General features: G+C 50.6%; 1 protein-coding gene and 1 long non-coding RNA gene across 7 annotated transcripts in view; one reads left to right on the top strand and one right to left on the bottom strand.

The window, feature by feature from the left end:
- Nucleotides 1-440: 440 nt before the first annotated feature.
- TSC22D3 (TSC22 domain family member 3) overlaps nt 441-24574 on the bottom strand; it is a 66710-nt gene continuing 42576 nt past the window's right edge. For 3 of the 6 annotated variants that reach the window (XM_006050726.4, XM_025276834.3, XM_044937221.2), the window contains exons 3-4: nt 3239-3290; nt 441-2051 (exon numbers count right to left, since the gene is read on the bottom strand). In XM_006050726.4, the coding sequence (XP_006050788.2) occupies nt 1821-2051; nt 3239-3290 (283 nt within the window). In that variant the 3' untranslated portion in view covers nt 441-1820. Of the gene's footprint in view, nt 2052-3238; nt 3291-3670; nt 3842-4017; nt 4403-9348; nt 9734-24574 lie in introns of those variants that run through there. The other 3 variants (XM_006050728.4, XM_006050727.4, XM_045164544.1) reach the window with 3 other exon arrangements.
- LOC123331956 lies at nt 8816-9580 on the top strand. Its single transcript, XR_006548773.1, has 3 exons — nt 8816-8954; nt 9102-9269; nt 9446-9580. It is a non-coding gene; the product is annotated as an uncharacterized LOC123331956 (long non-coding RNA).

Genomic DNA, 24574 nt, shown 5'->3' with positions numbered 1-24574 from the left:
AGAGGCCCACTTGCGTTTATTTGGTTCCCCCCTTCTTGCTCCCTCACATGGACCCCCTGCCCTTTTCTTTTGGGGCCTTTCTTGGGGTACCCTTCCTTGCAAATCACCCCTCAAGCTGAAGTTGTACATTAGTAGTCACCTCACCACTCACTCCCAAGCTGCCATATGAAAGCAGGAGTGGGAGAGAGGGATGGATGGAAGATTGGGCCCCAATTTGCCCTAACAGCTGTGTGACTTTCGGCAAGTCACTTCAGTGGGCTGGGCCTCAGCTTCCTCATCCGTACAATGGGGGTGCTGGGACAGTTACGCAAGGTCATGGCTGTAGCACAGGCCTGCCACTCAGGTGATGCCCATGAGCAGATGAGTCAGAAAAACAGTGCCCCCAACCACCGTTAGAGCCTCTGCCACCCACTCTGTTTTAAGCTCAGGCGGACACCAGGTTTATTTTTAGAAAAAAAAAAGAGCAAGGTTTATTGAAATTTCAAGCTGCATTTGAAAAATCCAAATCCAAATCCTGGAGACATAACATCAGGATAAGGTGTTAGAAAGTGGGACGTGTTCACTGCCACACAACTCCCTAGAGACAAGCTCCCTGAGCACATCACCCAGGCATCATTGGGTCAGTTATTCCCTTGTCCATGAGAGGACACCGGCAAGCTGATCGTTCTCTGCACTTGCAAGTTTTCCACAACCGTTAAAAACAAAAAAGTTTTCCGATGACAAAGTCCCAGCTGATCTTCTCTCAACCCCATTCTATGTAGTCAGCACCAGTGAATGGTGGGTTTGGCATTCAGAAGGGGACCTCACATGTATTCAGGGGACATATGGGGCCAAGGTTGCAGCAGCAAGGCATTTAGAGGCTGGCCCCCTCCCTGCCTTTACTCTTTTTTTAATATAAATTTACTTATTTTAATTGGAGGCTAATTACAATATTGTATTGGTTTTGCCATACATCAACATGACTCTGCCACGGGTGTACTCTTGCCTTTACTCTTTAGTTTTACTTAACCTAAAGGACAAACTGGATCCACTTGGTAAATGAACAAATCTAAGAATTAGCCTTAAGAGATAAGGGACCACTCAATACTTCCAAAGCTGATTAGGCCCTTCAACACATAGGTGTATGTGTATATGTATACATCACTACACTAAGATACAGATCTAGCCCTATGGGTATATATACGCATGTATGGCTATATAGAAAAAACTATGCCAATACTAACCAAACAGAACTTTGTAAGCGGTCATCCCAAAGCCATAATCGCACACTGGGCTGTGCACAAAGCCATGCATTACACCATATTCACCAACAGAAGGCTGACTTGGCTCAATCTCTCCCAACTGTGGCCCTGTCCTGGTGAGGCAATGGAGGAGAGAGAGGTTGCCTCTGCTTAAACCACAATTGGTTTCTTCATAGGACAGTTGTTGTCAGGTTGAAGCTGTTGAAGATGTCCATGGAAATGAAAAAAACAGACCCCTTAGACTTTCTGGAGCGGCCCGTCTCAAACTACCTTTCTCCTTTGCCAGCTGCAGCTAAATTGCTCAGGCCCTGGGAGCCCACAGGGCGCAGTGGCATTAGAGGCTCACTGGCTTGGGGTGATGAGGCCCCATGCAACTCAGCCTCTAGAGACCTACTCTTTGTCAGGGGTCTGTCACTGGAGTGGACCCAGGTGGCCATGTCCTTGGGACATCTCTTGGCACCAGCTAGGCTAGGTGTAAAGTTCTCCACGTGAGATGACGCTTGGGGAGCCAAAAAACAAACTGGAAAGAACTAGGTAGAACAAGTTTAGTGGCTCTGCCCACCCTGAGGACAGAGCCACTTACACCGCAGAACCACCGGGGGCCTCGGGGGTTTCTGGGGTTTCGGGAGCTGGCTCCTCAGGGCTCAGACGGGACTGGAACTTCTCCAGCTGCTCTGGGCTCGCCAGGGTCTTCAAGAGAGTATTCTCCCGCTCCAGCTGGGAGTTCTTCTCCACCAGCTCCCGGATCTGCTCCTTCAGGATCTCCACCTCCTCTCTCACAGCATACATCAGATGATTCTTCACTAGATCCTGTCCCGGAGGAGATGACGACAGAGGCATCCATTAGCCATGGCGGCCCCTCTGCAGCACTGCGCCCTGGCCATTGGGGTGCCTGCTGTCTCTCACATCACTGACCGCCTGCTGTCTCTCACATCACTGACCACCATACTTCCCTCAGCATGCTGGCCCTTTGTGGCCCTGCTCCTCCTGCCCCTTTCTCCCAAGCACCTAAAGCCACGCTTAGAAGAGCCATGGGATTGGGGCCACGCCTGAGTTGGGAGCCCAGCTTTGAACTACATAGGATTCTCCCCCCATAAGTTTCTAATAACTTTCAAAGCTGGCCTCTTGGGAACCTTTTGGGTGCAACTTATGCTGGCTGGTGGTGGTTCGCTCTATCTCCATTTCCACATAAGGTCCCGCTGCTGGCCCTGATCCCAGGGAACACTGCAATGCACCCCCTACAGTCAGTCTGCTTGACACATCTTCACCAAGAGAGGAAAATGGGCTATTTTGGAGCCTCTCCCACTCCTCATAAACCAGCATACTGAGCTGCAGCTGCTCTGCAGCCTGGCCAGACAGGACACTGGCCCTGGGGGAAGCTACCAGCATGGCCGCATCCTCTCTGAATTTGGATGACTGCACTGGAGGCAGAGAACAGTGTCCTTAGGCTCTGGGGCACGATGAAGTGGTTGCTAACTGCTCGTTGCCCCAAAGCCCTGCAGCCACTGTGGCTGCTTAATGGAATATGACCTCTACCTGGAAAGGAGAGGGAGAAGGGATTGCGGTGGTGGTGGGGGGTGCTTTGCCTCCTGTCTCCTCCCAACTCCTGACCCCAGCCCAGGCTCTGCAGAGGCACTGCAGTGTGCTTATATCCAATGAGCTCTGGCCCCTGCCAAGTGTGGGATGTAGACAAATGCAGGTGTCTGAGCTCCCTGCCCTGCCATGGGCCCAGGAGGGAGCCAGACATGGCTGTACAGCCCTGCGATTGGAGAAGAAGGAGGAGAAGGAGGAAAGGAGAGGGCCCAGCAAGTGTGGACTGGAAATGCCCTAAAGGTGCCATTCCTATGGGACTCTACTTAAGGCCTCTAAGGGAAGAGGAGACAGGCTGTCAGCTTCCCCATGCTCTTGGCTTTTGCACCCACCCCCTCACCACTACCCTGAGTTACATAAGCAGAAGCCAGGTCTGGGAATGACAATGACGCAGTGATGCCACTCACCATGGCCTGCTCGATCTTGTTGTCTAAGGCCACCACACTGGCTCCGGAGGCACTGTCAAGACAAAAAGAAAAGCGACGTTACCCACTTGGTTACAGTCTTAAGTACCTGGTAGTGGTGGCCACAAGGTCCTCTCTCTGCCCCAGCTCTTCCTCTCTACCGCAGCCCTGGCCGGGAGTTTCAGGCACTTTGTCCCCAGGTCCCTCTCTGGCCCCTGCAGGAAGCTGCACCTCCCCATCCAGGCCAGCTGCGGGCCACTGCTGTCTGGAGCTCTGCGGGGAGCGGCGCGCAGGTCCGGGGGTGCACGGGCCAGCGTGGCCTGCTCGGCGACATGCAAACAATGGGGGCGCGCGGCCCAGCGAGTCGCGGGCTGCCGGCCCATTACGGCGCCGGCCCACTACGGCGCCGGCCCACAAGGTCCAAGGCAAACCTACCGAGCTCTGCAGCTAGCTAGGAATTCCTCCTCGGCTCAGAAGCTTCCGGCTTGCTCCCCAACGGCGCACGGCGCGCGGCCAGCCTCCCGCCCAGCCCTGCTGCCTCTGCCTCCGGCTGTGGCAGCTCGTTCTTACGGCGCAGCGGCCGCAGGGACGCTCCGACGGCGGATCCCAGCGCGGCGGTGACCCCCCCCTCCCGCCCGCCCGCGTCCCCTACCTCCGCCCCTTCCCAGGATGCTGCACCGCGGGGAACGGAGGCCGCCGGCACAAGGCTCACTCGGAGATCCCGCTCGCAGCCCAGCCCCCGCCGCCGGCGCCCGGGCTCGGGAGCTGTGGCCAGCCGTTACCTGTTATCCAGCTTAACGGAAACCACATCCCCTCCAAGCAGGGAAGAGAAGAAGGAGATGTTGAAATTGTGCAGCTGATAGACCGCCACCTCCATGGGGGTCTGATACATTTCGGTGTTCATGGCTTGGGCTGCTGGGGAGCTCTGGCCGGGCTGTGGGCTGGACTGGGCTGGGCAGGCTGGGCGGCCGCCGGTGGCTTGGCGCGCTGCGCGGGGCTGGGCTCTGCGCGTTGGGCCCTGGAGCTAGGAGGGGGGCGAAGGCTGCCAAGAGGACCCAAAGCCGGGCGTGCGTTCCAGAGTTGAAGGGAAGTGACTCGAGGGGTGTCACCTAGTGTGTCACAAACTCCACGGCCGCCGGTCCAACCCAGACTCGGAGATATTTCGGCTCCTTCTTCTTTATATAGGAGGAGCCGGCTGCGTCACATGGCGTCAGGGGCCATGCAAATGAGTTGTGTACCAGACTTTGTGGCCCAGTTAAACCACATCCCCTCCCTGAACCTTAGGCTGGGACTGTAAACAGTTCAGCACTTTCTTGTGCCAATTGGCATCTCCAAAGAGGGCTCTGGAGATTGGTAAAAACCAAACTGGAGCTGATTTCTTAGAGAAATGAGAAGTACAAATGCCATTATAGTTTGGTAGAGGGTGGCGCAGGTTTTAAAAGCTCTTCCTCAGATGTCAGCCAGCACACTCGCCTGTCTTTGCCATGCGATCACAGGCTGCTGCCCTGGATACCCACCCTCACCACCAGTATCCTCACTCCTTCCTGCCACCTGCCTTCTTGGCCTCTCTCCTGCACACAGACTTTGTCACCTGCAGGTCTCCTCTCCCAGCCAGCTTGCCCACTGGCTTGCCCCTATCCCCAGTACCTATCCACTCACCTCATCATCAGATGTACCTGTCCATGTACTGACACATGCACAGCTCTGTGGCATGCACAGACTAGCCATTCTGCATGTGCCAGTGTGCTTGTATGGAAGACACTCTAAGTGTTTAGGAACTCAGATGAATTGGGGAACATGCACAAGGGAGCAGCTGGGGCTGGCAGGTGGCAGAAGGGATGGGGAGGAGCCAGGAGGGGAGTGGGCACTGCAGTGACCACAAGATGCCAGAAAATACTTTTTAAATTTTTTGGCCATGCCACACAACAGGTGGGATCTTACAGTTCCCTGATCAGGGATCGAACGTACTCCCCCTGCGTTGAAAGCACAGAGTCTTAACCACTGGACCACCAGGGAAGTCCCTCATGTCCTTAAAGACAAGATTGTGTTACCTTCCTAGAAACAGCTAATGACAACAAAATTATGAATCAAGGCTATATATAAACCATCCTAGGAGAATATCTGCCCTGTGATGGGGGGTCCAGTCATATACAGGGTTACAGGGCACTTCATAAACAGATTCCAAGTCACAAGGAGGATGAGGTGATTGTTGCCTACTAAAAATTACACGTTTCCATCAAAATATATTTTCATTCTTTCTAGCCTCAATCTTAAAAAACAAAAACAAACCAAACCATCAGAGGCTCGAAGTCCTTTTATCCTGCTCTTTCCTAAGTTAGGCCACCTAGTGGACAGAAGGAGAACTGCAGACAGATGGAGCAATCTAGAGAAACAAGGGACAGGTGACGCAACTGGGAGTATTATTTACACCAACTCAGGACCATAAGGAGAACATCGGGTTCCACTACATATACAATAGTTTGGATGAAGTTAGGGCCAGTACCCATGAATCAGTTTGTGATTCAGGCTATGGTCCAAAGAAATAACTTAGTGCAATCACACTATTGGAAAAGTACTGGGGGCTTCTTATCAGCAAAGGTTATTATTATTTGCTTCAGGATATTTCACCTAACCAGGTGCCTGGCACGGACACCCTGGCCAAGGCCCCAGTTAAGCCTCATCTGAAGGCCTTAATTTTCTCTAGGCTGCCAGTGCAGTTATGCCACCAAACAGCCAACATTTTTTAGTATGATGTGAAGCTCCCAATGGATAGTGTGTGCGTACTCAGTTGCTTCAGTCGTGTCCCCCTCTTTGCAACCCCGTGGACTGTGTGTAGCCTGCCATGCTCCTCTGTCCATGGGATTTTCCAGGAAAGAATACTGGAGTGAGTTGCCATTTCCTTCTCCAGGGGATCTTCCCAACCCACAGATCAAACCTGCGTCTCTTATGTCTCCTACATTGGCAAGTGGGTTCTTTACCACTAGTACCACCTGGGAAGCCCTCCATTGGACCCCACCAGCAGTAATACATGGACAAAGATCATTCTATTCGCAAAGGACTGACAAACAGATCTACCCAAGCAAACCTACTGCACTAGCCCCGGATGGTGATTTTCTTCACCCCAGTTTGGCTGGGAGACAGTCCCAATCTCAGGATATCAGGTTATCCTCAGGTCACAAACTCTCTGAACAAGGTGTTCACACTAAGCTGCGTGTAGTAGATGGAACAAAGTGCAGACTGTATTTATAGATCATCAGGAACATTATCTGAGCAAAACAACAACAACAACAAAAAACCAAACCTTCTTAAATCTGGAGCTTAATTGATATTGGAATTCCCTGATATCTTAATCTGCCTTCTGTGTCACATAGCTTTCCTGGTCCAGAAAGGGTCTGAGCTGACCTTTCATTTGCTTGTAAATCTTTCTTAAACTCACTATTGCTACCCACCTCAAGATTCCAAGGGAGATGATGAAAAGAAAAAAGAGAGATAAATAAGCTAGGTCAGGAGGGAAAAAAACACCACCAGGAAAACAGGGCATAGGAGAGGAGAAAAACCGGCTCCTTCAATGGGAACTCCCTTATATGGAGAGAGAGGCATAAAATTCCAGGTAGTTTGGGGAGGGAAAAGCAAAGAGGTGAAGTTTGCTAGCAAGGCTGTGTTTGAACTGAACATTGTTGTTGTTGCTCAGTCACTAAGTCATGTACTGTAACTGTACATTAATTATACTTCAATTAGAAATAAGCTCAGTTTGAGACCCGCTGACAATAACAGCTACCATACACTGAGCTTCGGCTATGGGCCAGACGCTGTGTTGGCTGAGTTACAAACCTGGCAGTGTAGGCGCTGTTACTGTCATTTTTACAGATGAAGAAACAGAGGGTCTGAGAGGCTACCTTGCCCAAGGTGGTGGTGCAGTGAATAAATTATAGAGCTGGGACTCCAGCCCAGGTCTTACTGACCTAGAGACCAAGTTTGTTCTTACTATACTTACTAGTGGGGCAGGGAGTTAAGTTTATTGAATGAGTGAATCAAGGCAGTTGGTGTACGTGTTGGAGGTGCCAGGAAAGTAGTGAGGGAGGAAGAAAAGGTGGGGGCAGGCCCACCTAGAAGTGTCTAGGAAACTAGCAGGATGTGGGACCAGAAGAATATCCAAAGTGTCTGCTGCTAAGTTGTTTCAGTCGTGTCCAACTCTGTGCGACCCCACAGATGGCAGCCCACCAGGCTCCCCTGTCCCTGGGATTCTCCAGGCAAGAACACTGGAGTGGGTTGCCATTTCCTTCTCCAGTGCAGGAAAGTGAAGAGTGAAAGTGAAGTCGCTCAGTCGTGTCCGACTCTTCGCTACCCCATGGACTGCAGCCCACCAGGCTCCTCCATCCATGGGATTTTCCAGGCAAGAGTATTGGAGTGGGGTGCCATTGCCTTCTCCGTCCAAAGTGTCTAAATGAGGTTTATAAGAGGGCTTTGCTCACCTGCATTATTTCAAAAGGCAGCTATGCAGTCCTCAATGAAAGCCCTCTCTGTCTAGAAAATTGAAACTATGACTCCCACCAGGTGGCTCCCAGGATGGACTACACAGCGCCCCACATGACATAGGGAGTCTCAGAATAATAATCCAGTCAAACCTAAAGTCCCCAGGGCCCCACTAACTGACACCTTTAATTAACTCTTTCCCCTCATTCCTGCTGTGCTCAGCTTTTAGAAGAATGAAACTAAGAGCAAGAAAACAAGCTCATATCAGGGATGTAGTTTAAAAAAACAACTTGGAAAGAATGTCCCAAGTTCAGCCCACACTCAGCGGATCTCTCTCCCCTGCTCACCTCTAGTTCACCAACCGGTAGTGAGAAGCACTTCCCGTGAGGCCTCATGGCTCTCAGTTTACAAATTGTGGCTGGATCCCTGGACCCCAGGGTTTGCTAAACTAAGGCCACCAACCTAAATAAAAACTGTCCCTGTAGGAAGATTTTCAAACAGCAGGCATAAGGGAGATGTGGCGGGTAGTAGGGGGAGAGGGAGAAATTGGAGGAAGCCAGAAGGCTTTCTGCTGAACCCTGAGCACACTGGAAAATTCCTCTGTCCAGAATAGCTGCACCAGACCTTGCAGTGAGTGGAAGTGTGCACTGTTGAGGGTATCTGTGATCTGATTTGAAGTTTCTGAGTAAAGTGCTGATCCATGAGGCTGTCAGGATCCTTGTGCCCCGTGGACGTGGGCCCCAGGCAGGAAACAGTGGCCTAAGGATTCAACAGCACAGCCGCCCCAACGTGTGTGTTTCCCGACTCCCTTTCTCCCATGCCGTGAGTTACATGACAGGCTGGACTGAAAGCTCCCACAGTCCCAGCACACAGCTGATGAGCCGGCTCCTTTGCCGGCTCTGATCCTAGCCCTACAGCTGTGGGTTTCTGTGGTTAAACAGACACAGCTGACCCTCCCCCTCCCAGGGTGACCTTCTAGATGGAGGGCAGCAGGAGAGCGAGTCAGCTCCTCAACTCCCACCATCTCAGGTGGCCCTGGAAGCCACCTGAGGCTGGATGCTGAGACACTTGTTCCCTCGGAACTGGAAGAAGTGTCTCAACATTATCACCAGTCTCTTCTACTTCAAAAGCCAGACTCTCTAGAGCTGGAGCCCCTTCCTATTTCGGGTTCCCACAGCCCAGGAAGACGGAGAGTGGCCAGTCTGGGCCACAGAACTCGTGGGCAGGATCTGAGCATGCTGCCGAGGTGTGGGGACCAGATTGGGGTGGGTGCGGTAGGTTGGGGGTGGCAAGGAGGGGGAACATCTCACTTCCCTTTTTGTCACTTGAAGCATTGTGTACCACGCAGCCCAGAGGAAACTATTTATAGGCAAGTCTTCCTTATTTTCTACAGGATATGTTCCACCCCCAAGATTCAGCCCTGTTGCCAGCAAAACACAGGGTCTTGTGTCAGGAGATGTGGGAAGGTATGGGACTGGCCACCAAGGAAACGCTGAGTTAGGAGCCAGACAAGGAAATCATAAAGGCTATTGAGCACCGGAGCGTCAGCACAGTTGATGAGGTGGCTGCAAACGATCCTCCCCACTTACTCCCCTACGCACCCCCTCCGCCTGAAGCTCTGTCTACCTCTAAGTACTTACTTGTCCCTTTTTCTGAAGAGGCTGGGGGAGAAAGGAGGCTGAAATGCCATCATTTAGTTTGTCCTGGCTTCACTCTTCTCTTCTCTCTTGCCCTCAGGTTCCACGCCAGGGGTGGGAGAATACAGACAGGAAGGACGCTGCCACTTACATGGTTACTTTGGCCTCATGGAAAATCCCCAAAGTCCAGAAGGAGGGAAGCAAGAAGGAAAGACAGTGACAGACAAAGTGCCTTGTCCTCAGTGGGTCACGTGAACTGCCCCACATGGCTGGGACCCAGAATGTCGATTCTGGGGGGCAGGAAAATGGGGAGGAATCTGTGGGCGAAGATGCAGAAGGCAGCGGTGGGCTGCAGGGAGCCCAAGGGGAACTGGGGCAGAGAGGGACACTGTCTTGGAAAAGTGGCTCTAGCAACCAATTTGGGCCAAACCTTGGCACCGAATGGTGGCAGAAGCAATGAATTGTGCCTTTCAGCTCCCTCCGGACAGGGTCCCATGTGAGCTTCACAAACAATCTCCCAGTGACACTATGGATGACAGGCAGAAGCTAAGCCCCATCTGGACAAGGCATTCCACCCTTCTGACCCTCATTCAAAGAAGCCGGAAAGGGCTCTTGTCAAATCACCTTGGTTGCCCCACCTCTGGCGTCTCACTTTGCAGGGGGTGGGGGCGGTTTGTGTTGGCATCTCAGCAAGACTGGAAGTATTGGCAACGTTATCCAGGAATGCAGTTTAGTTCAGTGGATCTTAAATTTCATGAACCTTGTGTCAATATTTATGCTTGTCTCCCTTCTCCTTATGCCTTGCAGCTGGGAAAATTTACCTCCATAATTTTTCTAAGTTCTCTTCCCATTTTCCACTGTCCCCATTACCCATCTACAAGTATGAAACAGACATTCTTGAAAAAAAAAGAGAATGTCAAATTCACCTCAGTAAACGGAATACCCTTCTCCTCCCTCCTCCCCACACTAGTTGCCATTATCATTCAATTTAGTTCAGTTCAACTCAAATCAAAATAGATTAACACCTATTCAAAGTACAAGGCACATTTTATGGAAATTAAAAAAAAAACAAATAAACAAACTGGTAGTACAGGTCAACAGCTGTGCTTCCTTCTACAATATCCTAGGCCTGTGGCGAACTCTGAAGTCTCCCTACTGGTTAGATGTCAGTGAAATGTTCACTTCAGGAAAAAGCCTAGGGCTTCAGGGTGCTCAGGATGGCAGTCTGGGGTTTGGGAGGGCCATACCACCATCATCACTCCATTCCCGAGAATTGGGCACACTTGTTTTCTCCCCACCCGTCATTTGGTCCTTGTCCATCTAGACAGGGATAACGGGCTTCCCTGGTGGCTCAGATGGTAAAGAACCCACCTGACAATGCAGGAGGCATAAGAGACTCCAGTTTGATCCCTGGGTCAGGAAGATCCCCTGGAAAAGGAAATGGCCACCCACTCTATTCTTGCCTGGAAAATCCCATGGACAGAAGAACCTGGTGGGCTACAGTCTATGCAGTTGCTACGAGTCAAACACGACTGAAGCCACTTAGCATGCAACAGAGCAGTCGTAAAACCTGGAATTTCCGTGGGACCTAAGGCTCCTGTGACATGGTGGTTGACAGTGCCAGGGTCCCTCACTCTGATTCCCTTCCTTTGTAAACCAAGGGAACAAAGCACAGGTCCTTAAGGGTCTCACAATTGCCAGTGTCTTCCTTCTGATAAGGGGGAGATCTATGTTTAGCATGGGCAGGGTGGTCACCTCTGTCTGCCAACCTCCTGGTCTCCCTTCTTTGCCCAGCTTCTAGTGGTCTCATCCTTGTTCATATGGCCCTCCCAACTACTGAGCATCTTCAGGTGGGCAAATAACCCCCTTCATCGTAGCCTACCTTCTGGGAATCCCTGTGCTCAACAGCCTTCCCAGAGGCTGAGAGAGAAAGCAGCAAGAACACGGCCACTCTCTGTGTTTCTTCGTCTGCACCAGCCCTCCACCAGCTTCTCTGGGCCAGGGCGACCGACACTGGCAGGGCCTCTTCCCAGCCCTTCTGCTCTATGGAGTGGCCACAAGAGCCGAAATTCCAAGGCAAGCCATTTTTTTCTGGCAGTTGCTGGGGTTACTCTGAGTGGTATGTGAAGGACTTGCGATGATTGGCAATGCTTGGAAGATGAGAACCAGGAGGATCTTGTTGGGGGCGCTGAGCCAGCAGACGAGGGGCCTGTGAAGAGGCCAGGGGCTCTGAGGTGGAGCACCTGGCTCTATTGCGGGCCCCCGCGATAGAATGGGTGACCTCTGAAGTGGTCCAGGTTCCCTGGGGAACAAAACGCTGGTAATAATGCCGGCCTCTTCAGGCGCAGGGAGGCTCCCAGGCCAGGATGGGTAAGTATTATGAGCCTCCCCGGGCTCCCACATTGTACTCCTGAGGCCCTTGCTTAACTCACAGTGGAGCTATTCACAGTAGGCTCACTTGAGGTGGCTCCTTGATCCTCTGTTGTGGGACTCTGTGGGCCTCTGGCTCTCCAGCCACCTCCCCCCCTCCCTCGGGCTTCCTGGATGGAAAGAAGGCAGCCCAGTTGAGGTGGGGCAATGGCAGGAAGGGGCAGGCTACACACTACTCTCAGAACAGAAAGAAAGGAGAGAAACAAGGCAAGCTCCTCCCTGGACAGCCCCTCTGCCCCCACCCTCCCCAGCCATGGGAACTGAGCCAGGGAGCTCAAAGGAGTGCTGGGAGACGTTAAGGAAGGCCCCCTGCCCAGGGTTTGAGAACTGCTGGCAAGGAATACACACCTTATCAGGAAGAAAGAGCAGCACAGAAGCACACGCACACACACTTATGCAAACACCCTTTCGGCCTTTGACGAAGTCTAATTCACAGAGAGGGGCTTCCCTGGTAGCTCAGCTGGTAAAGAATCTGCCTGCAATGGAGGAGTCCTGGGTTGGGAAGATCTGCTGGAGAGGGGATAGGCTACCCACTCCAGTATTCTTGGGCATCCTTGGTGGCTCAGACGGTGAAGAATCCAACTGCAATGTGGGAGACCTGGGTTCGATCCCTGGGTTGGGAAGATCCCCTGCAGGAGGGCGTGGCAACACACTCCAGTATTCTTGCCTGGAGAATCCCCATGGACAGAGGAGCCTGGCAGGCTACAGTCCATAGGGTCACAAACCATCAGACACGACTGAGCAACTAAGCACAATTCACCGAGATAGGCAAGCCCAGGGCATCATTCAATCTCTGTCTCTCTCTCTCTCAGCTGATGCCAGCTTCCTCGTGACCCCAGAGGGGTAGTAAAGCAATAGGACATGGCAAGGTGGCAGGGCAGGATACTCTAGACCCAGCCAGAGTGTCTCAAGCCACAGCCTCTACTCTGACATCCAAGGATGACTGAGTATAAGGGTCATAGGTGTGCAAGGGTCATGGGTGACAGGGTCTTGGGAGTGGAAGTCAGGTGGGTATAAGGGGAACCAGCTTGATACTACACACTGTCCACTGGCTGCAAGGAAGTGCTGGTGCTGCCAGGCCCACAGTTTTCAAAGAGGTCAATTACACATTCAAAGAAATAAAAACGAGCACCATTTGTGTACCATCAATCATATGAATGCCTACGAGATGATTCCTGCAGGCTCCTCATGAGATCAGTTCTAAGGAGACCCAGTCCTGGCATAGGCATCATATGTGACTGATGGTCTGAGAAGCATGATTTGAATGGCACTGAGGAAAATTTCCCCCTCAGTCCAAGCTGTTTGCCTGACCAGACTACTGCAGTGCCTACCAACACCACCCTCCAAGTCATACCTTAGAGTTCTAATGGAATTCTTGACACTTTGAGGAATTAGGAATTTTTTTTCCCCATGCAAAAGCCCTGGGAGAGTGCCACATTCTGCCACTATCAATTACAAATATTTAAATTGGGATAAACTCAATTTTTGTATTACTTTCAACAGAGTATTCAGTGGCCGATCAGCATAAGATGAGTAAACCCAGCAGGTACACCTTGCCAGTGGGCTGCGGGGAGCAAGAAACGGGTCCAGATGAGGAGAATACGAATGTCTGTGGATTGGGGAAGGTCCTTTCAGGAGATGTGGATGCAGCGCTTGTGGCTCCAGTCCATGGAACTGCTTTTGGGAATCATTTGCCTACAGGTGAAAGCCGCAACAGGGTCTACCTGAAGAGTCACCATAATGCCAGGCACCATGACCCACTTTGTATCACACACCATGATGAGGTTGAGCACTGTTGTTGTTCAGTCACTCAGTCATGTCCAACTCTGTGACCCCATGGACTGCAGCAGGCCAGGCTTCCTTGTCCTTCACTATCTCCCAGAGTTTGCTCAAACTTATGTCCATTGACTTGGGGATGCCATCCAACCATTCCGAGCCTAACTTCTGTTCAGTCATCTCCTTCTCTCTCCTGTTTGGCTACCTCTTTCCCTCTTACTCCTAAAAGCTTAATCAGAAAATGAATGAGAGCCACTATTAGAAAGATAACCCCAATCTGCTCTCATTTATAAGTCAACCTTTGGCAAATTTGGCCTCTCCATTATGAGGAACAGATTGCTTCTGAGACACTTCCCAGCTGTTGGTGGGTACTCTTGGCCTAGGAGGTCAGAGGTATGGGGGTGGGCATCAGGGTGACAAGGGAGAAGAAGAACCTGGAGAGAGGGTGAGAATGGGGAGAGGCTGCTTTTTTTCCAACAGCACAGTCTGGTCAATTAACCAGCCCTACCTCCCTTCAACAAAAGCCAGCTCTACTCCAGCCCTGTGGCTGTCACTGCCTGGTCAAACATGGATCCATTCTGAGGTTGGCTGGAGGGCTGTGACTCACTGCCCCCTCAGGAGCTTGCTGGGCTGACTATAAAGACTGGCCAGGATCTCTGCCAATGTACCCATCCCCACCCTGAGCCAAGCCTTGCTCTCCCCTGCCCCTACCACCTCATCCCATCCCGTGGCTTGCTAGCGCCTGCCTGGCCAGGAGGGCGCCCTTGAGGCTCACTGACTCCCCCTCTCCCCAGGGAGAGCAGAAGGGGAATTCACTGCTCTCTGTGGTATGCATCCGGCCTGTGTTTTGGTATCTTATTTTATTTTTATGTTTAATTTACACTGCCTGCTAGGTTTGGGGCTTAAGTAAACAAAGGCTGTGTTTCCCCCAAGGCTTGGACTTCCTGGTTCTCTGTCAGCAACCGAGTGACCCTTTTAACCTCTCACTCCTTGAGACAGGCAGTGTTGGGGGCGGGATTGGAAGAACAACATACTTTGCGTCAAAAGCCTGGAAATTCTTAGTGCCAGCCTGAAATACCATCCCCTCGCCCTTCTCCACACGAATGTTAAGTCCCGAAGCTGCCTTACCAAGTACGGACTGCTTTTAAAGGGCACTGTAAGACTGTAAGAGTAAAGCACAAGAAAAGGAAAATTCAAACTATTCACATTGATTTTTTTCTTTTGTCAGATATCTTTGTGCATGCTAACTCGCTTCAGTGATAAGCAGCTTCAGTCGTGTCTGACTCTGCATGACCCCATGGACTGTAGCCCACCAGGCTCCCCGTCCATGGTATTCTCTAGGCAAGAGAATGGGTTGCCATGCCCTCCTCCAGGGGACCTTCCTGACCCAGGGATGGAATCCCCAAAGGTTGAATCCGCATCTTTACCACTACCGCTACCTGGGAAGCCCGATGTCTTTGTGCCATCAAGCAAAGTCAGAAAAGCCCAAGTCTTGGTGGGCGGAGCCTTGGCAGTGAGCAGCCTTAAAGGCCTATAGACGGAGCAGAGCACGCTGGGCCTGCCCAGGAAAGGCTTCCTGACAAATCTCATACATCTTAAAAAACAAGAGGAACACTGGCCCCTATGTCCTGGGATAGAGCTCTAACAGCAAAGTAACGAATCCTGGTTAACAGTTCTGACATCCTGTTATTTGCTAAAACTAATAATACCATGGCGTTTGTTGACAGAGTCACAGAAGAACTCAAGTAAACATGGAAACTGAGGAATGGCCAAGTGTAGACAATTACTAACTCAGCAGTTGAGAAGACGGAGTTTCTCAGACACTCTTGGACCTCTTGGGGCAGTGGGGCCTGAGCACAGTTAGGAGACAATCCAGACGCATCTGTCATCTTGCTGGGTGATTTCTCTTCAACAGTAGGCTGCTGCAATAAGGGGCTTGGTCCACGGAGTTGAGTCCTCAGACAGAGTAATAACAAGAAGAAGTGAGAGGGACTCTACCAGTGCACATGGCAGGGGAGGGGCTCCCTGAGAAACACGGCTCTAGCACCTATTTATTTTTTTTATGAGGCATTTATAAGAATGGCCTTTTTTAAAAAAAATATAAATGTATTTATTTTAATTGGAGGCTAATTACTTTACAATATTGTATTGGTTTTGCCATACATCAACATGAATCTGCCACGGGTGCACACATGTTCCCCATCCTGAACCCCCCTCCCACCTCCCTCCCCGTACCATCCCTCTGGGTCATCCCAGTGCACCAGCCCCGAGCATCCTGTATCCTGCATCGAATCTAGACTGGCCATTCGTTTCTTATATGATATTATACATGTTTCAATGCCATTCTCCTAAATCATCCCCCCCTCCCTCTCCCACAGAGTCCAAAAGACTGTTCTATACATCTGTGTCTCTTTTGCTGTCTTGCATACAGGGTTATTGTGACCATCTTTCTAAATTCCATATATATGCATTAGTATACTGTATTGGTGTTTTTCTTTCTGGCTTACTTCCCTCTGTATAATAGGCTCCAGTTTCATCCACCTCATTAGAACTGATTCAAATGTATTCTTTTTAATGGCTGAGTAATACTCCATTGTGTATATGTACCACTGCTTTCTTATCCATTCGTCTGCTGATGGACATCTAGGTTGCTCTCATGTCCTGGCTATTATAAACAGTGCTGTGATGAACATTGGGGTACACGTGTCTCTTTCCATTCTGGTTTCCTCGGTGTGTATGCCCAACAGTGGGACTGCTGGGTCGTATGGGAGTTCTAGTTCCAGTTTTTTAAGGAATCTCCACACTGTTCTCCATAGTGGCTGTACTAGTTTGCATTCCCACCAACAGTGTAAGAGGGTTCCCTTTTCTCCACACGCTCTCCAGCATTTATTGCTTGTAGACTTTTGGATTGCAGCCATTCTGACTGGCGTGAGATGGTACCTCATTGTGGTTTTGAGTTGCATTTCTCTGATAATGAGTGATGTTGAGCATCTTTTCATGTGTTTGTTAGCCATCTGTATGTCTTCTTTGGAGAAATGTCTGTTTAGGTCTTTGGCCCATTTTTTGATTGGGTCGTTTATTTTTCTGGAATTGAGCTGCAGGAGTTGCTTGTATATTTTTGAGATTAATTCTTTGTCAGTTGCTTCATTTGCTACTATTTTATCCCATTTTGAAGGCTGTCTTTTCACCTTGCTTATAGTTTCCTTTGTTGTGCAGAAGCTTTTAATTTTAATTAGGTCCCATTTGTTTATTTTTGCTTTTATTTCCAATATTCTGGGAGGTGGGTCATAGAGGATCCTGCTGTGATTTATGTCAGAGAGTGTTTTGCCTATGTTCTCCTCTAGGAGTTCTATGGTTTCTGGTCTTACGTTTAGATCTTTAATCCATTTTGAGTTTATTTTTGTGTATGGTGTTAGAAAGGGTTCTAGTTTCATTCTTTTACAAGTGGTTGACCAGTTTTCCCAGCACCATTTGTTAAAGAGATTGCCTTTTCTCCATTGTATATTCTTGCCTCCTTTGTCAAAGATAAGGTGTCCCATAGGTACGTGGATTTATCTCTGGGGTTTCGATTTTGTTCCATTGATCTATATTTCTGTCTTTGTCTAGCACCCGTTTTAAATGAACTTGGTCAACTAGGAAGAAAACATATCAGAAGGCCAGAGTTTTTTTCCACCTTAACCCCAGACCCCCTGGACACTTAGAAGGCTTCTAAATATGAAGGGCCATGTGAATGGGGGGTAAGGGCCCTGTCCCCAAACACTGCTGGTAAAATGGCTCACCATATGAGCAGCCTTATCACTGCTCTTTCAAAGTCTAGCATTTCTAATTTCCTGTCCAGTTCCAGTTTGTTGCTTCCATGGTTTCACAAGTTGTGGCTACTGCTTATGGGGAGGGGGATAATGTGAGTGACTGATGTTTAAAAGGGTATCAGCCAAGTAAAATGTAGTCTCTTGTAGGTCTTAGCAATTCTTTCCTGCATGGACGACCTATAACCTGCATACAGTTTCGGCATTGAGAGTCTCTCTCCAGGCAAGAACACTAGAGTGGGTTGCCATTTCCTTCTGCAAGTGATCTTCCCGATCCAGGGATCAGACCTGCATCTCCTGCATCTCCTGCACTGCAGGCAGATTCTTTACTACTGAGCCACCAAGAAAGCCCCAAATGGCACCAGCAGTCAATAATCACTTTTAGTCTTTCAAGCAGGACTAAAGGCACAGCCAGATAAGAACATGTCCACCAGAAGTGGGCAGTGCATACGTTCTCAAGTGAGCAGTGACTGGCTTTCTAGACTAGATCCCTCAGAGTTTGGCCCAGTGCCTGGCACACAGCCTCAATGCCATACACCTGTGCTTAAATAAGTAAACAGAAGGTTTAGATAAGTATTTGAACTTGGTTCATGGCCCCCACAGGGAAGAACTATAGGCAAATTCATGAATTTGCTCCTGTTAATATTTTAATTTGGTGACAATCATTGTCAGAGAGCAACTCTGCAGTTAAAAACACGAAAGACTTGTGAAAATCAAACATACTTGGGAAACCCAACCCAAACACAATCTAAGTGGCCACTAATGACCTGGAATCAAGGCCTGACCTCTTCAATAAAAAGGATAATTCATCCATGTGTGTGCCTGGCTCTGTGCAAATGCTGGGACTTTGGTCACTTTCCATCTTTAGCTGGAGGGGCTTGGTCAGTTGGGAACAGGGCACCCACAGGGAGGACTAGAGGGTGATGAAGCCTGGGAGGAGGACAGCCAAGTCTCAGCTGGCAGTAACATCAAAGAGGGATTTCAGGCTAGCAAGCCTGATTCTGAGTGAGTGACAGCCATATAACGGGAATGATGGTGCAGTGGGCTGGGGGTGCAGGTAAAAAACCAATCCTGATTAAAAATACTCTGATGTCTGCCAACATAGAGGAAATTCTCACCACTAATGTCACCCTTGGCTTTGAAGTCTTGAGGATCCCTGTTGAAATGAAAAGTCTTTCTCAGAAGGGAAACTTTTGTTTTTCTCAGGGAAGAACATGATGACCTGCGCAGTGTGGTCTGAATATACTTACTTTATTTGGAGTACTAAGTTGAGTATTGAAAATGAGTTGGGGGGCTTCTGGGATTAGTGGCCCAGGCTGACTAAGTATAGACTGGGCCTGAGGTGAGGCCTTACAATGGGTCCTGGCTAACTGGTGGCCTTGGGCTTTCAGGGAACAGGCAAATATGCCCAAACATTTCTGAATTCACTGTAAATAAACCAAACTACCTGAGTGGGCACGTCTGAATAGCAGACTTTATGACAAAGGAGTTTGTTTTCTCCTGCTCTTCTTGGTAAACACAAGCAAAGTGTTCTGCAGAGGCCATGAGGAGCAATCATATATATGTCTAAGCCCTACTGGGGATATTTATTTTCAGTGCTCCTTGTGCAGGTAACCTGGTTTGCATGCTCATCAAAGAATCCTCCCTGGAAATCTCCTCCTCAGGTCCTACCAACTCACTGATAAATTGACACAGGTGAGAAACTGACCCCCAGGAAAGCTCTGTGACTGATAAGGGGTACATGGGTTCTCCTTCCCTGGGGTAATTTCTTTTTTACCAAGAGCCTCCTGTTAACCCCAGGGAATGAGTCCAGTGCAGGGAATGCCAGGCAGGAGGTCAGGTTGCTGGGGGAGCTTTCTTTGGCCATTTTCTGCCACTCTCTGTTGGCAGCTGTCTTCTCTGCCTGTGTAGCAGGCGGCCCTGGCGGCAGACACAATACTCACACCAGAGCTGGCCAGGGCAGCCCTTGCCCCTCAGCACCCCTCCTTCTTGCCCTTGTAAAACTGGCAAAACCTCAGCCCCAGAATCCCACTCTAGCTTGACCAGGCGATGGCCAACTGCCTGATACCAGGCAGAGTTGGGCTGATGGAGGGAGGCAGGGGAGTTGGGCTGGGCAGCAACACCCCCCCCCCCAACCCCTGTGGCTCTGTTGTGAGGTGCTGACAGCTGGGAGAGGACCTGAAACCAGTTAGCTTGGGGCTCCCAGCCAGCAGTGTATTTTCATCTTGTTTTGACTGGGACTGTCCTCCTCTATGTAAACACGTCCATATCAAGAGGAAGAAAATGTAGAACAGCTTAAAATAGGTGGGTGGAACACATCCCACCCATGAATCACCAGCTCAGGGAATGCCCTGCAGGTGGGCCTTGCTTTAAGCAAACCTGACATATGAAAACCTCAATTCAGCAAGAGGGCAGGGATGCACAGCTGTTAGGTCTTGACCTATCTCTGGGAGATCGCACAGCCACATCTGGTCCAAATAATAACATCAGTAGTTCCTGTGTACTGATTGCTTAGCAGGCGCTGTGCTAAGATTATATCCATTAGCCTTTTGAACCTTGTCAATAGCTATGGATAGTTGACAGTAGTAGGAATTAGGTATCAGATTATCTCAGGCCCATTTTGTGGATGAGGAAACTGAGGCTCAGACAGGTTTCAGTGACTGTGCTATGCGCTAAGTCGCTTCAGTTGTGTGAGACTCTTTGAGACCCTATGGACTGTAGCCTGCTAGGCTCCTCTGTCCATGGGATTCTGCAGGTAAGAATCCTGGAGTGGGTTGCCATGCCCTCCTCCAGGGGATCTTCCCAAGGATCAAACCTGCATCTTCTGCATTGGCAGGTGGGTTCTTTACACTAGTGCCATTTGGGAAGCCCCAGGATAGTTGATAGTAGGAATAGGGTATTGTATTATCTTAGGCCCATTTTGTGGATGAGGAAACCGAGGCTCAGACAGGTTTAAGTGACTAGCCTAGGGTTACCCAGATAGCAGCTGCAGAGGCGAGACATGAACCTTTGGTGTGTGATTCTAAACTCCAGGCTGTCTCTGGCTGGGAATTTCACCTTGTTTTGAGATTTCTAAGCAGGGCTGCATTCTAGGCATGAATGCCCATTTGCACTGAACCCCCTTCATCACAGTTTGCAAGGGAACTATTAATAGGCCTTTATCAGGGTTAGGGTAGGGAAGCCCCCAGATTGGGGCTGGTTCTTTCCACTGACTAAAAGACTCTCATGGGGAGGGGGGCCCTACCAGCATGCCAGGATGGGATGGATCTGCATTTCAACTCAGGCCTGGCAGACTGATTAGGGCAGCAGTCCCCAACCTTTTTGGCACCAAGGATCGATTTCGTGGGAAACCATTTTTCCACGGACTGGGGGTCGGGGGATGGTTTCGGGATGATTCAAGCACATTACATTTATCGTGCCCTTCATTTCTAATCTGATGCTGCCAATGATCTGAAAGGAGGACCAGTCCACAGCACAGAGGTTGGAGACCCCCAGGGTTAAGGGCAACTGCTTGACTGGACACAGGGAAGGCCCTTCTAATTGCAAATCAGTACAAACTACTCCCACAGCAGGCTTCGGCAGGGACAAAAGACTCAATATAATCCAAGTAGAAGGAAAGACCAATTGTAAACACATATTTTTGAAACAAAATGTCACTGGTCAGTGTTGATGTTGGTGCAGGGCTGGCCTCCAGGCTAAACTGTGAAGGAGGAGCCTGTGTTCAGAACCTTCCGGCTTCCTTTTCAGGTACCTTCCTCCTGCCTGTCCCTGCAAGTGACCTGTGCCCTCCTGCTGCCTAGGGTTCCATGGGGCCCCTCACTGATGTTTGGAGGCGCCCTGCCCCCCCTAGCAATGCCCCCTTTAAGGGCACAGTTGTTCTCCCTCCCTGCAATGATATGCACCCAGCCTCTCCTGAACGACAAATTGGGGAAATGTGTTTGTGTAAATGGCAGGTAATGGCTTAACAGGTTTTCCCCAGATCATGGGGCTCTAACCCTTAGATTTCAGTTAGTCGTACAATTTTACACCTGGATGGGGACCTGGGGGTGGGGAGGGAACAAGCTAGCGGGGTCACAACAGTGGGAGAGGGGAGATTGCTCATCGGTGATCTTCAAGTCCTGACAAGTAGGCCATGTGCTACTCTGACTATAGGTTAAGTCTGGGTCTGCATAGAGGGATAAGCACTCTTCCCTTACACTCACTGTATTCTTTCCAGAGTATTGTGGACAGGGCACTGGGGTAACAGTCAGGAGACCAGAGTCTGGCGTGGTTTTGCCCCTGGCTGCCAGAACAACATTGGAAATGTTTCATAACCACTCTGGGCCCCAGTTTCCCCTAAATGCAAAATGAGAGGATTGAGGCTACAAATGTATAGTAATTTAGGTGCTTATTTGATGAATGATACCCCCATTTAGGAGGCTTCCCCAGTGGCACTAGTGATAAGGAACCTGCCTACCAATGCAGGGGACATAAGAGATGAGGGTTCAACCCCTGGCTCGAGAAGACCCCCTAGAGGAGGGCATGGCAACCCATTCCAGTATTCTTGCCTGGAGAATCCCATGGACAGAGGACCCTGGCAGAGTACAGTCTATGGGGTCGCACAGAGTCAGACACGACTGAAGTGACTTAGCACACACACACTCACACCTTCATTTAGACTTGAGAGCTCCATGAAGCTACATACCAAGGGCCTATAACAGTGTCTGGCACATAGTAAGTGCTCAACAAATGGAACAATTGAAGAAAGGGAGGAAGGAAGGAATGGCAAAAGTGACTTCTAAGGTTGCTGCCAGTTCCAGCTTTGATGTCCTCAAATGCAGCTCTTTATAGTTGTGCCTTTGAGTGGAGAGGTCCAGGCCAAGGGCTGAGTGAGGCCTCCAGGCGCTTGCCCTCAGGACCAGAGGGTACAGGGGCAGTCTGCACTGTGGAAGGGCAGCCTTTGGGACCAAAGGCAGCTGGGAAGAGCTTCCAGAAGGCCCAGGAGGCTTTTAGGATGTTGGATGGGGGCAGTAGTGAGGAATGTAGGAAGGGCAGGGTCGGTCAGGAAGAATCAGGAGAGTAACTTTTACACAGTTTTCTGGAAAACGGAAAGCCAAGATAACAGAGACTTGATGGGCGTCGGGGCCGAGGTAGGAAAAGTGCCGAGTTGCAGTGGTGACTCAAGGTCAGGAGCCGGAACGGGCCCGGAGCTCTCAAGCCTCTGCTCACCCCCTGGGATGGCCCCTGGCTCCAGGCCAGCTCCCTGAATGGCTCCCCCACCCCCACTCACCCCTCCACCATTCTAGCTTCTCAGGCCAACCTGCTTCCCTAACCAACCGACCAGCGGCTGCCCTCTACCTCTCCCCCAAGGTGACATGAAGTCCACCCCCAACCTCCCTCTGGAGGCAGATTTGCCGCTCCTTCTCACATTGCCTGCATTCACACTCTGATGCAACTCCTCCCCTTCTTTCGCAAAACAGGTGCATTCACCAGGCTGCCTCTCCTCCTCTCCCTTCCCCTCCTAACATCCCCCTGCTCTCCCCACCAACCCCACTCCATGTCCAGGGCCCTCTCCTAGGAATACTCATGTGTCCCCACTCTCCTCCAGTACCCTTTCACGTTTTAACAGGACCCACAGTTTCAATCCATGAGAATGAGTCTTTAAGAGTGAAATTTCAGGTATTAGTGAGTGGAGAGAGAGAGAGAGAGAGAAAGATTGATTGATGGGGCAGGGGTCTCTTCTGGAATTCCTGGTATGACATGCCATCCTCTGGATGCTTCTTAGACCAATTCTGTCTTTTGCTGTCCTGGGAGTTGGGAGACCAGAGTTCTGGTCCCATCTCTGCCACTAAAACTGTTTGTGTGACCTTGGGCAAGTCACTTAATCTCACTGAGTCTCAGTTTCTTCATCTGTCAAATGGGAGTAATTATCCCTGCCCTACCTTTGCCACCCTCAACAGAGGTGTTATGAAAATTAAAGGAGATGTGTGTGTGTGTGTGTGTGTGTGTGTGTGTGTGTGTTGGGGTGGGGGGGGAGCTAACTCCAAAGCCTGGGACAAGTATCAGGGGTTATGTCTCCCCACTGCTATGTTTGAAGGACTCATGCAGGTTACATGGTAAAGCCCTTCTTTACAGAAATGCCAGTGTGCCTTTGGCCTGCCCCTTTCCCCTGCTTCTCCTCCAGGGCTTGGGTCTTTGCCAAATCTGGTCTCCTGTGCACCTCCGCCCAGCTTCAAGAACATCTCCCGCCCCGCCCCCATACCCCTCACCACCCATCCAGTTGCCCTCAGGCCTTCCTTCACCATCCAAAGGCCTCTTGCTCCATTCTCCCCCTCTCTCGCAGCCCAGTGCCCAGGGCCATCCCTTTGCCGAATGACCCTGCTTTCCTTGCGCGACCTCAGCCCATCCCCATCAAAGCTTTGAAGGGGAAGGACTCTGGGGTGGGGGTAATGACTGAACTTGACGATTCGATATAGAGGCTGAGCACAACATGGAACACCCAGCGTGCGTTCCAGAAACACATCATTGTTTGGTTGCCTGTGCTGGGGGAGACTTGGGGGTGGAGGCAGCTTCGGGGCCCCTGACAGCTCACCAGACAGAAGGTTGCTCCACTTCTAGATCTACGGGGCCCTGCCTGCCTGCTCTTCCCACCCATCTTCCCCTTCACCTCTCAACCCAGAGAATGGGCTGGGCTCTTTCATCTCCAGGACCTGCATGCTAGAATGTGATTTCAGGCCTCCCTGGCCTACTGCCACTGCGTTTCTCTGGTGACCCCACCTTTCCCTCAGGGACAAGAGGCTGAGAGCAGTTTGGAGCACCCTCTGAATTTCCCAGCATAAGCAATCACCTCCCTCTCAAGGCCACACCTAGGAGTCTTCTCACCTGAGGAAAACCTGGGTTTTCCTCTGCAGATGTGGGGGCTCTTGGGCTTTTCCCCTTGACTGGAATGTTTCTTGGACTGGCAAATACTGGAGAGGGTTCCTCCCAAACTGCGGGGGCAAACCCTTCCCTTCTATCCCTCAGGGCTATTGTAACCCTCCTCTCCCCAAAGGAGGAAATCAGAAGCAAAAGGTGACCTTGCTAGGCCTTGGCAGGGAATCGGTGACAGGGTGGCAACACACAGCCTCATTTTGTTGGCCTCTGCCACCTGTCTCCCTCTCTCCGCCCACTGCCGGGGCCCCACGTTGGCAGGCAAGTCAGGAGGAGGTGGGACTCTCTGGACAGGCCACCCAGGAAAG

Source organism: Bubalus bubalis, chromosome X (genome assembly GCF_019923935.1).
Source record: "Bubalus bubalis isolate 160015118507 breed Murrah chromosome X, NDDB_SH_1, whole genome shotgun sequence".
Classification (NCBI taxonomy): Eukaryota; Metazoa; Chordata; class Mammalia; order Artiodactyla; family Bovidae; genus Bubalus; species Bubalus bubalis.
The sequence above is the reverse complement of the archived record's forward strand: the minus strand, read 5'-3'. Positions and strand labels throughout refer to the sequence as shown.